This window comes from Pangasianodon hypophthalmus, chromosome 21, assembly GCF_027358585.1.
Source record: "Pangasianodon hypophthalmus isolate fPanHyp1 chromosome 21, fPanHyp1.pri, whole genome shotgun sequence".
NCBI classification, from domain to species: Eukaryota; Metazoa; Chordata; class Actinopteri; order Siluriformes; family Pangasiidae; genus Pangasianodon; species Pangasianodon hypophthalmus.
In genome coordinates, this window is record NC_069730.1 from 15020332 (window position 1) to 15032247 (window position 11916).

The window sequence follows — 11916 nt, forward strand, 5'->3', positions numbered from 1 at the left end:
TGAACAGAGGAAGAAAAGGAAGAAGGGGCTCAGATTAAGACAGAGGAAAGAGATTTCTTGTCATTTGCTATTTTTTAATACTGGTTAAGTAGAGACAGTCATAAAACAATTTCATATTTAATTACTTAAAAAAGCCACCCAGCAATTCTTCTATTCAGCTCTATTTTTAGAGCAAGACTTCTATGGAAATGCTTCTCCCATTTATTTCACACTGGGAGTGTCATCCAAAACACCTATTTAAGCAGGAAAAAAGCTAAATATTTTACACATTCCTACATTACAATGTTATACATATGTAATAAAATTACAACATGCAAAATTTAGCATCATGACTATATGAGTTACCCAAAGTTGCTTTTTCTCTTCTAAATATTATACAAAAAGTAGCACCTTACAGCTTCAGCATATTTCTAAACCAAAGAGACGCCAAGCATTTAATCATTACCAAACTGTATATTGTACTGAACTTGATTCACTGTAACTAAACCTAATGGAGAGAAAGGAAAGACACACACACACACACACACACACACACACACACACATAAATAAAATGTTAGGAGTTACTTATAAATAAGAAATACAACTTGTTTGCTGTACTTAGCCATCTTTAATTAAGTGAAATTCTGGATGTGGCAGTGAGAGAAACAGTGAGACAACAGAATCACACAAGCACCAATAAAGAACTAAAAAAAAAAAATAATAATAATAAAATAAATTTACATTTAATAAGAAGCCTTTAACATCTGGTATCTTCCAGTCTGTCTGTGAAACGCAGGATCGTTGATGATCCTACTTGGATGAGTGCCCCACACACACACACACACACACACACACACACAGGGGTGTGTACAGCATGTATATGCAGCTTTAACAACTGTCATTCAGCACCATTCCAAATAAATGCTGATGGTCTAAAAGATCTTCTTTCTAGATTGGAGTGTAAGAAATTAAACATATTTGCCCTTATATCTGCTGGAATAAGACCACACACAGACATTTGCTGCCTAAATTCTTTGTGTGTCTACAATTTACGTGATTAACAATTTCTTGAAATTTTGATTGTATTAAAGCGATAAGTATAGGACTAGTATTAGAGTTACAGAAACCAGAGTGTACACAGATTCCAGACTCAAGATTCTGGAAAACCATGCCACACAGGTTTTTTTGCCCTACTTTTACGATTTTAAACAAAACAAAAAACTTTTTCATGTATGAATACTCTAGGTGTAGCGCATACAGCTTCTAAACTTTAAATTCTGGAATAAGACTACATATAGAGATGTAGCGCAGATTCTTTGTGTATTGACGAATATATGATTTTTTTTAACTTTACCATTAAAAAAAAATGTTGCATTTATGAACCCTGTATGCATAGGACTAGGGTTAGGGTTATGGGGAAAAGAGAAGCCACAACTTCCAAACTTACGATTCCAGCAGATAATGACTCACAAAGCATTGTGGATTGGTACCTTTTATGATTTTTTTTTTTTTTTTTAATAATTTATATGATTTGTGGATGTTGGAAAAACATGCCCCAAGGTGAGCAGGCCAAATTATTTGTGTTAAGACCGTCTTCCTGATTTTGAACCATTTTAAAAATGATTTTGCATGTACGAAACCTAGGTGTAGGCATATGGCGAGGGTTACGCTGTGTTTGACTGAGCTCATAATTTGGAATTTCCAACCTCCAACTAGGAAAAACCAAAGACGACACCCCCTCAACTCTGAATACCTACTTGGAAACACAAGGAGTCAAGCAGTGGAGTCAAATGCAGCATTAGATTTACAGAAATCAGAGCAGCTTTCAAGCTTAACAATCTGGCAAAGAGGTGTGCATGCCAAATAGCTTGTGTTAAGACTACACTTATGATTTGTAACATTTTTTTTTTAATCTTCCATGTATGAACACTCTAGTAGCACTGCTGCTTTAATCCATTTAAAAGAAATTTGGCACAATCAAACTGCAGACAGCTGTAATACTTCATAGGTTAACCTTTAAATCCCTGATCTCAGTATATGTTTACAAGTGTCAGTCAAGCTTATTGAATTGGCTCAGGTAGAGGTTACAGATGATGCTGTATACAGACTGTAACATATAAATACAATTCAAATATAGCTGAAGGAGTAAAATGTTTGGAAACATAACCATTATTCCAGAGTGGTTAAAATGAGGTAGGTTCCACATTTTATGGAGTTTATAAAAAAAAAAAAAAAAAAAAAAAATCGCAATAAATGAAAATGTAATTGATACCCAGTGCACGAAAGCCACAGACCTGTTGTCTTCACATAAGGTATATTGTGAGCACGAAAATAAAAATATCACAGCACTTTCTATATATATATATATATATATATATATATATATATATATATATATATATATATATATATATATATATATATATATAAATCTCAATCATATAAAAGTAGCCATACATTTAATTACATTTCTACCACAAAAACAATAGAATACTCACCTAAATGCAGTCAGAATTGTTATATTACTACTAAACTTCAAATTCTCAGCCAACACACACTGGCAGATGTGATCCAATAAGCCTGGTTTTTGAAGGAGCGGTAAATAGGAACACAAAGCACCAACTCTACTGAGCATCACTCCACTGAGAGGTTCCTACTGCTGAGCTCTATTGCTAAAAGCTGTGCGATTTAAAAACTACACACACAAACACACACAAATACACAGACACCATACAGTTACCAGTCACATACAAACACACATTTACCTGAGTAGTATATCACAAACAAAATCACCCTCATTAATCCTGAAGCGTCAGTGCTATTGCTCATTACATAGGCAGCACCTGTCCGTAAAGCACACATTATGTGTTCGCCTACACACTTTCAGAGACCCTGCCCCAAATATGTAGGCGTAATACTAAAGCATGAAGGGCATAAAGGCAATTCCGTGTAACAATGCTCAACCTGTAGACGCTACACTGGGGTTCAATAATCAAAGACTATGCGTACAAATGTGTGTGGTTGCCTGGGAAAACCCTTCACATGGTCAGATGGACATTTTCTACTATATATCATTCTGAAAACTACAGGCTTTCCTGAACTAACATTTGTGTGCAGATATCTCAAACAGAAGTAAAGTTCTAGCATTTCAAATTCTGGTTACCACCGAAAGTGAAAAAGGCATTTATAAATTCAATTCCATCTCCTCTGAAAGACACCGTTCTTACTTCTACATTTATAACCATTACTATGATTTATTACCATTAATCACTTTGATTATCATCACCTGAGGTAAAAGCCACTCGTAGCATTTAAACACAGGCCTCATCATAATCGCTTCACTGGACTGATCTCTGTTCACACTAACATTGATGGGGAATCATTACTGAATCATTCAGTGAGTTCTGTCAGTGAAATTTCTTCTTACTATTATCTTTTTAAAAACCTTCTTCACTGTCATCTGTAGTGTGTGTAAGCACTCTTCCCCTTTTTGATGATGACAGCCGGTGTCTGATTACAAACTAAATAGATGAGGCTTATGTCTGTTTCACTATAGCACGTAATTATCGTAAAAAAGCCTGTGAGAAAATCACACTCAGCTAGCAGGGTTTTAGACATCTTTAGGCAGACTGGCTGGTTTTACTTCTTTTGTTTGTTAAACTGGCTCCTTACACAGCATGATCTTTGCAGGCAGACAGCAAAGTTAGAAAGTAGCCTAAATAAAACATCCTCACATTGTTGTAGTAAAATCTATTTAGGTTTTCTTGTTGTATATTACTGGCTGTTTGGCTCAATGTTTTTGGATGTTTTTCAGAATTTGTTGCAGCGACATCTGACGGGTTTTCCCAGACCACCACACATGGTTATAATCTGCCTGATAAAACTGTCAAAGGACAGATAATCAGAGACTATGCTAAAATATACCAATACTGAAGAAAACCAAAACAGTCCTGCTGCCTTTTGATTCCAGTGTTCCAGACAACTGCTCTCTAACAAGCATATCATTCTTCATAAAACACGTCAAACACTTTCACAAAGAAACTAAACATACTAGCACCTATAAAAAAAAGATCACTGAGTAGTAAGAGAGGTACTCGGTCAAACGGAGGTTGGTTTTGTGTAACAGTCTGTAGCTTCTCACTCCACTTTGTCGAGTCACTGATCACCAGCATAAAGACAAGTGAGGAATGTAGATTTCACGAGCCAAGTCCTTTGAATGGAGGTATTTGCGGAGTGGATGCAGATATTAGGAAAAGTAAACTCACTTAAAAATTCACATTCGAATTCTAATAACCAGCAAAAACATGAGGTAACGAGTGCACTGTGAAATGGTCATTTGATTGCTGTATGAGGCTTCAGCTTCTGTGTTGTGTTTGTGCTTTCTGAATGCAAGGGAGAAGATATAGTGTGAGGTTTAGTAAAAGTCAACCAAATGAAAATTACTGAGGTAAATTTGTGCGAAAGATATTAAAGATCCACAAGCAAAATGATCAACAACTAAAGGCAAACTTTAAAAAAAAAAACAAACAAATGGAAAAAAAACAAACAAAAAAAAACCTAAACATTTTCCTCCTGAAATTCATGGGTGAAATGCCATAATTCCTTGAGTGAGCACAGCTAGCTAATTTGCTGTTTACACTTACTTTTTGGGAACAGAGTCTGATTTTTGATACTTAATATTTTGCTTGCAGATCTTTTTGTTTAACTCCATAGAAAATCTCCTAAGAGCAGCAAAGTTCACATTACTGGAGAGGTTTGATGTTAGTGGTGTAGCAGTGTCTAGTTCCTGCTTCACTGACTGACACCATTCAAATGCTCGCCTCTTTGAGTGGTAGAGCTGAGTCGCTGTCTATCATAACCATGGAGACCAGGCACTCTGAGGTAGAACTATTGGTGGTGCTGTTTGCCCTGGCGATGGTGATGATGCGTTCTTCCACACAGCCCGCGGACAGACGGGCCTCTGCGTCGTGGTCCCAACACTCTTCCACTGTCTCACACAACTGAGCCAATCCCTAAAACACACAACAAAATATCATCATTTGTCAACAATGTATGTCACATTAATGAGAAATCCAATGAAAAAGTAGGGGAGATAAAAGTTGGACTTTAGGTAAAATAATAATAATAAAAAAAAAAGCCTGTCAATCTGTTATTATAAGAATTTACTTCCACCCACAAGCTTAGAAAGCTGGATCTAGAGTCTACCACATTATTCTTGTAAAAGTCATTACAGAGTTAACAAAGACTCTTTAAGAACCTCAAGTGCAACTCAAATTTTTTAATGTATGCTGTTACCGGATGTTTGAGCCAGCAGTCCTTCAGCATGGGCCTCATCTTCTTATGGACCACCACATCCTGCAGCTCCTCCAGAGATGGGTGGTGACCCACCTCCTCCTCAAACGGGAGCATGAACTCATGCAGAGACCCTGAAACAGCCAGTAACACGATGTTAAAGCCATACCCAAGCCACACCAAAAAGGTTTTTAACTAAGCCAATGGTTTTGCTTGGTTATCTTCTTGTGAGAGGTGATTACGCATCACATTTGTTCTACTGCACAAATACCCTAACGTTTGGCAACAGAAAACTGGAATTTCCAATTTTAGTTACATGGTTTTTGGTATATCAAGACTGGCACCAAGAAAAAGTAACAATACATAGATGTGGGGATAGCAGCACTGTATCATTTTTCAATGAACATTTAAGAAGGTATTTTTGTTGAGAATTGAGGAAATTGAACATTTTTAGCCAATATAAGCTGTTTATCTGCCAAGTTGTTTAGACAAAGGCACAAGGTTAATCACAGTGATGACAATGCAAGCTGAAGTCATATTGTCCAGTTATCGCTTACATTTGTGGAAGATGAGATAGACCTAAAACCTGAACTCTTTTTGGGATAGCTCTTGTATTTATATGTGCAGAACCCAGACTCCAAAACCCAGTTTCTCACTTCTAGTGACTCACCGTCAGCAGCAGTGCAGCGGGACAAGAGCTCCCAGAGCACCAGGCCCAAAGCGTACATATCAATCCTTAAAAATGCATCCCTGTGAAAATTTATGGCACCCTCCAGCACCTCTGGGGCCATGTAGCGCCTAGTACCAACCTGAAGCAGGGCACAGATACACCAGGACACTTAAGTTTGATCTCAAGATAGAGGTGGATCTCAAAGATACTTTGTGAAGTCTTTTAGTTTCAGCATATACTTTTACCTGGCCATGAGTATCTCCTGGTGGCTTCCCTGGTTCGAAGCGCACAGCCAGACCAAAGTCTCCAATCACAGCAGTCAAATCTGTCCTGAGCAGCACATTCTTACTCTTAAAATCCCTGAGGAGCAAGAGTGAAATAGGTCACACACACATTATAGCTGTCTACTGGACACCATGCAAGTGCTTATATTCAAACAAGTTAAATTTCCATTGCAGGTTTTGCTGTTTTTGGCTGAAAATCTACAGCCATCAGCCAGACAAGTCAGCACAGGTAAAGCATACCTGTGTGCGATTGCTGGTTTAGGCCCCTCCAGTCTGTAGGACAGATCCTCATGTAGGTAGGCCAGGCCTCGGGTCATGCTCTCTGCAATGTGGCACAACTCAGACCAGTTCACCACATTCCCCTTTAGATAGTCTGTTAAAGAACCCTACAGCACACGCAGAGAGACAAAGACATTAACTGCACTCTATATAAACCGAACATTCTCTGACCCTATTGAGAAGGTCTAAAGGCATTACACAATATGACACAATATGACTGACATTTAAATGTTCCTATCTTCAAAAAAAACTCTTGAGGAAATCACATTCAAATGCATGTTTAGACAAAATGATAAATGTGCATATGTGCATTTGATCACTTTGAAACTATGTTCTACAAAAGCATAAACCTAATTTCAAAATAGGAGTTCACCTTAGGATGTATTATAGACATCGACTGCACAGGAATGACAGAAATTCAAAGAAAAGAAGAACACGCTGAGAAGGATGACTGAATAAAAGAATCAATGTCTGACCATTTCATGGAATTCGGTGATAAGCCAGAGCTCCATTTGCAGGTTGGTTCCTCGTTTTTCAGCAGAGATGTAGCGTAGCAGGTTCTCATGTCTTAGTCCCTCAGTGAGGTAAATGTCTCTCTCATTCTGCCATGATTGCTTATCCTGGACACAACACAAACAATAATCAAGGCCTGTTATGAACAAATCTGGTTGTACACATCTAGAAAAATGGACAAGCCAAAATCCAGAAAAGGTTTCAGATGCTTACCTGAACAGGGAATATCTTGACTGCAACATATTCGGTTAGTAGCTGAGCCTTCCACACACACCCGAAGCGCCCCCTTGCCTTCAGCTCCAGCAGCTGTAGTGGCTTCAGACCCACTAGAGGAGATGGAGGAGCAGGACCCACACCCTACCATAAGAAAGTGCGGGTGAGGTTAGTAACGCCACACTTTTTTCAGAACACAAAACATTTTCATATTTGTAAACATCAGTAACAAAAAATCTGTTAGAAGTGTAAGGCAACAGTTCTTGCATTGTGTACTAATGCATGCTCAGTATTAGGTAACCATAAAGCAGACTATAATAGGCAAGTAATTAAAATAAAAAAGAAATATAGTTATTATAGTGTCACACCTGGTTAATGTCCACGTGGCCGTACGGAGCTTTGCGCTGATGGTAAGTCCAGCATGCAAGTACCAAGGCCAGAGACAGCACAAGCAGAGGGAGGAGAGAGTACGCTAACACACCAAGCAGAGACGGTCCCACTGGAGGAGGCTGGATCTTCACTGAAACACCAAACACAAAGAATGTGTGCACACTTAGACACTCATTAAGTACCTTAAAGTTTAAATAAAATTACTAGACCATGTCAACAAGACTGCAAACTTTTAAGCTTAAAGACAGACTCAGTTGCTACATCATTTAGGCCATATAATGATTTTTCAACAGGAAACATCCTAAAAATGAAACAAACCATGAGGAGTGTAAGATTTTGCAGGCTAAGACTGCACTGTGTTAAAAAAAAACACAAGTATGAAATTAAACCAGCAACAATATACATTATGGCCAAAAGTTTGTGGACACCTGACCATTACCATATGTGTACCATAAGACCATAGGTGGGTCTTCCTCCAACTGTTGTCACAAAGTTGGAAGCACACAATTGTATAGGATGATTTGTGTGCTGTAACAGTACAATTTCCCTTCACTAGAATTAAAGGTGTCTAGCCCAAACATGTTCCAGCATCACAATGCGCCTGTGCACAAATCGAGCTCCATGAAGACATGGTAAACCCCAGGCCTTCTCACGCAACATCAGTGTCTGACTTCACTAATGCTCTTGTGCAGGAATGAGCACAAATCGCCACAGCCACGATCCAAAATCTAGTGGAAAGCCTTCCCAGAAGAGTGAAGGTTATTATAACAGCATAAGGGGGGGAAACAGTTTTGGAACTGGATGGTCAATAAGCACATATGGGTGTGATGATCAGGTGCCCACAAACTGGCCATATAGTGTATATTTAGCAGCCATTTTAAGTTTTTTAATATTTAACTGAATTTAACATTCTGTTACGGAAAACAAGATTTCTGCTACGACAGTCTCTGTGGTGTCTCACCTGCAGGAGCAATCACTTCGGGTAAGTGTGTGAATCTTTCGTTGCAGTAATTTCCCTCGCAGCAGCAAAAAAATACCTGAGGGTTTTCCTCTGTGGCCACACACTCCTGTCTGCTCACACACACACAGAAAGAGGATATCGGCTTTAAAAAGGGTAAAATGCTCTTGAGAGAACACTATTCCCCTGTGTAATATTTTACCTGTCGTAGCAGTTGAAGTCATCGAGCCAGCAGCCCTTTTTCACCAGGTGTATGGTTCCTGAAGAGTTGATCCAGGATGCATAGCAGTGCTGTCGCTTGTCCTTTTCTCCCTCACATCTCTCGTACCCACTCTGATTAGTCTTCTCAGCTCGCCAGTTATCATTATAATACACACACTCTCTAGTGCCAACCTCACCTTGCCCAGGACCTAAGAAACAAAATATATACGGTAATATGTACACATACACACTAATATACACACACACACACACATAATATATATATGAGTGGTAATACATATTTGTGTGTGTGTATATATATATTGCATGTAGTAAAGGATACACCACACACACACTTCTCAGATTTACGGTTTTAATTATGAAAGTGGAATATAATATAAATATCGAGCTCTTCAAAAGCCTCATCCCTTCCCCATATCCTTCACCTAGAAATGTACTCAGAACTGGGTCAGCCTGTGTTTACATCGAATGACTGTGCTAGGAGTGGGGAGGAAAACACTCAAGTGAAAAAAAAGCAGACTGAAAGGATTATTTAATGCATTAGAACATATTGCCATTCACACTGCAAATGTAAAGTGTCCCAGATCTGAATGGTCAGATCTCAAGAAGCATTTGACCCCACTGACACCTGTATTAACCATTGTCTACTTCAAGCATTTTTAATTAATACATATTTTAAAAAAAGTGTCTCCAGTGTCTCTTTAAGTGTCATGTATAGCTAAGAGGGTGCCCATCCCCCAAGTAGTAACCAATCTTCCACTAACTACTTACCCCCCTCACCACACACACACACACACACACACACACACACACACACACACAGCACAGGAGAGAGTAGGAGCTTTATATGCAGGTTTCAGCTCCCCTGTGGAGTTCACTGATCCAGATCACATTGTCACATCCTGGCCTCACAGCTGACACACAGACACTGCAGACGGGGTGTCAAATGAGCATTTGTGTTAAAGAGATCTCCCCTGCGCTCTGGCAACGTCAAAGCAGGTTTCAGAGACAATTACAAAGTATTTGGGGATTACATTTACAGGTAGCCACCATGTGACAACAGCATAAAACAACTGATCATCTAAGCCCATGGTTCTCAAAGTAAAGTGGGGTGAGTGAAGGATAGCAAAGATGTCTGATTTAAAAAAAAAAAGAAAGAAAAAAAGAAAAAAAGGTGGAAATCACAACCCACCACTATCATTTTTTTCAATTTTCTTTCATACTTATTACTTGGAGAACCAACAATGTGAATGATTTATTATATCAAAGGTTTGATTGTTTTGATGTTTAATTTATATCAAAGTATACTCTTCTTTTTTTCAGAAGAGCACAGTTTCAGATGAAAAATTTACAACTGAACAAATATACTGATATTCCCATGACATTTTCTGAATCAGAAAGTTTTTTTTTTTTTTTTTTTTAAACCAATTCACTTTTATAGAAATACGACCAGTGATAAAGCGTGTGCAAGCTAATCAGTAGATTATAAATAACTATTGAACAAAATAATAAAAGCATGTGATACATGGATTTAATTAATGTAATTAAACTATTTAACTATAATCTGTTTAAAATGTTAAAAACTTAAATCTAGCAATAATTTTACATTTAATACAGCACAGACCAGCTTGTCATTATAGATGTATTCTCCACATGCTCTATAAGTGAAACAGCGCCATCTGGTGGAGGAAGCGGTTTTAATAGTTAAAAAGCAGCTGTTCGTGACATGTGTCTCAAACTCTTTCTTTGTACCTTCATGTACTGTATACACGCTATCTCTCTGTTTCACCACTAATTAATCATATTTTAAGCAATTACAAACAAAATACAGCTGAAAAATTAAAAGTTAATTTGACCTCATAATGATTTAACAGCTCAGGATGTGAACACAGAGCAGTAAGCAATAGGAAGATTTAATGCATATAGCAAGGTACAACAAAAACACTGGCTCATACACGGGCTAATAACGCTCCAGGATTTCAGTTAGGTTGGGTTTATACTGTCAGAGACGGCCATTTGGTTTGCTCATGGCTCATGTTCTATAATATCTGTGTTATATTTGGCACGAAGCGTTAATGTTACTCCATTTATAAATCACAACAGTGCAGAGTGACTTCTTACCTGCTAACAAACTTCCCCGAATGAGTGCCAATGTCACCCAGCGAGCAAACATATTCCTGCAGAGAGATGGACGGAGACCCGAGAAAGACTCTGTCTTTTAGGATTTTTTCCTTTGGAAAGCATTTAAAATTGAAAAAATAAGAATAATTACCCGCGACACATGAATGCAAGCAAGCAGTGCATGGCCTGTGACCACTGCTACAACACCAACACCGAGTTAGTGAATAAAACACTCGCTCTGTGTGAAGAAGCAGCAAAAGAAATAAAGCACAACTTCACAAAAATACACAATTTCATATCGACACAACGCGAAAGACTGTTCCCTAAAACCACCGTGTATCTTGTGCTACAAACCGAGGGGAAACATGTTCCTGTTTTTTTTTTCTTTTCTTTTTTTTCCCCTGCCCAGTTCCCTATACCCACAGTGGTGCTGTAGTGTTGACATGGGAAAAGCTCAAGCGCGTCCAAAATGGCTGCTGACTAGCGACCGACGCCATCACAAAGACCCGGATGTTCCTGAGGACAACAACACCAATACCAACAACACGCTCTGTCCTTTTAATTAATATAAAACACTAAACCTTAATAACTATCTTTATATGATATAACGTAAAGGAAAATATTAATAGTTTTTACTCAAAAAACAAGAAAACTCAACAATCAGGCTAGAACAAGGACATACTGTAACTTTTTTGCATTATCAGAGATGGAAAATGTCAGATCCTTGCAGTAAATGATTCTCTTATGTCTCTATTAACAAACTCAGGGTCTTAAATGTATTTTTAATTACACAATAATTATGTAAAGTGTGTAAATCCTATCAACAGAAGTAAAATCTAACTGTCTGTGGCAACATTTTTCTGATCAGGTAGTGGCATTTTGAAGGGTGATTCCATGTCCCCTGATATTACATTTACAAATATGTATGTAAAATAAAGGTGAAAGGCATTTTAAACACAGGTAAAGAGTCCTTCACAACCATCTGTGCATATT

The 11916-nt window shown here is 38.0% G+C and overlaps 1 protein-coding gene across 1 annotated transcript; it reads right to left on the bottom strand.

Annotated features, from left to right (window-relative positions):
* Positions 1–586: 586 nt before the first annotated feature.
* LOC113533545 (activin receptor type-2B) lies at positions 587–11416 on the bottom strand. Its single transcript, XM_053227683.1, has 12 exons — positions 11075–11416; positions 10924–10979; positions 8783–8990; positions 8584–8693; positions 7601–7752; positions 7233–7376; positions 6983–7126; positions 6468–6613; positions 6189–6303; positions 5944–6082; positions 5277–5407; positions 587–4993 (listed from the first exon to the last, which is right to left on the bottom strand). Exons 1-12 carry the CDS (start codon positions 11104–11106, stop codon positions 4790–4792), a joined length of 1581 nt encoding a protein of 526 aa, XP_053083658.1. The 5' UTR covers positions 11107–11416; the 3' UTR covers positions 587–4789.
* Between the last annotated feature and the right edge of the window lie 500 nt (positions 11417–11916).

Bases quoted from the DNA above. Each gene is read 5' to 3' on its own strand.
- LOC113533545 (XM_053227683.1), bottom strand. From the start codon at position 11,106: ATGCACTGCTTGCTTGCATTCATGTGTCGCGG. The intron at 7,127-7,232 runs GTAAGCATCTGA...TGTTGTGTCCAG, and splicing joins TCAAGATATTCCCTGTTCAG to GATAAGCAATCATGGCAGAA. The intron at 5,408-5,943 runs GTGAGTCACTAG...TGGCTGTTTCAG, and splicing joins CCGCTGCACTGCTGCTGACG to GGTCTCTGCATGAGTTCATG.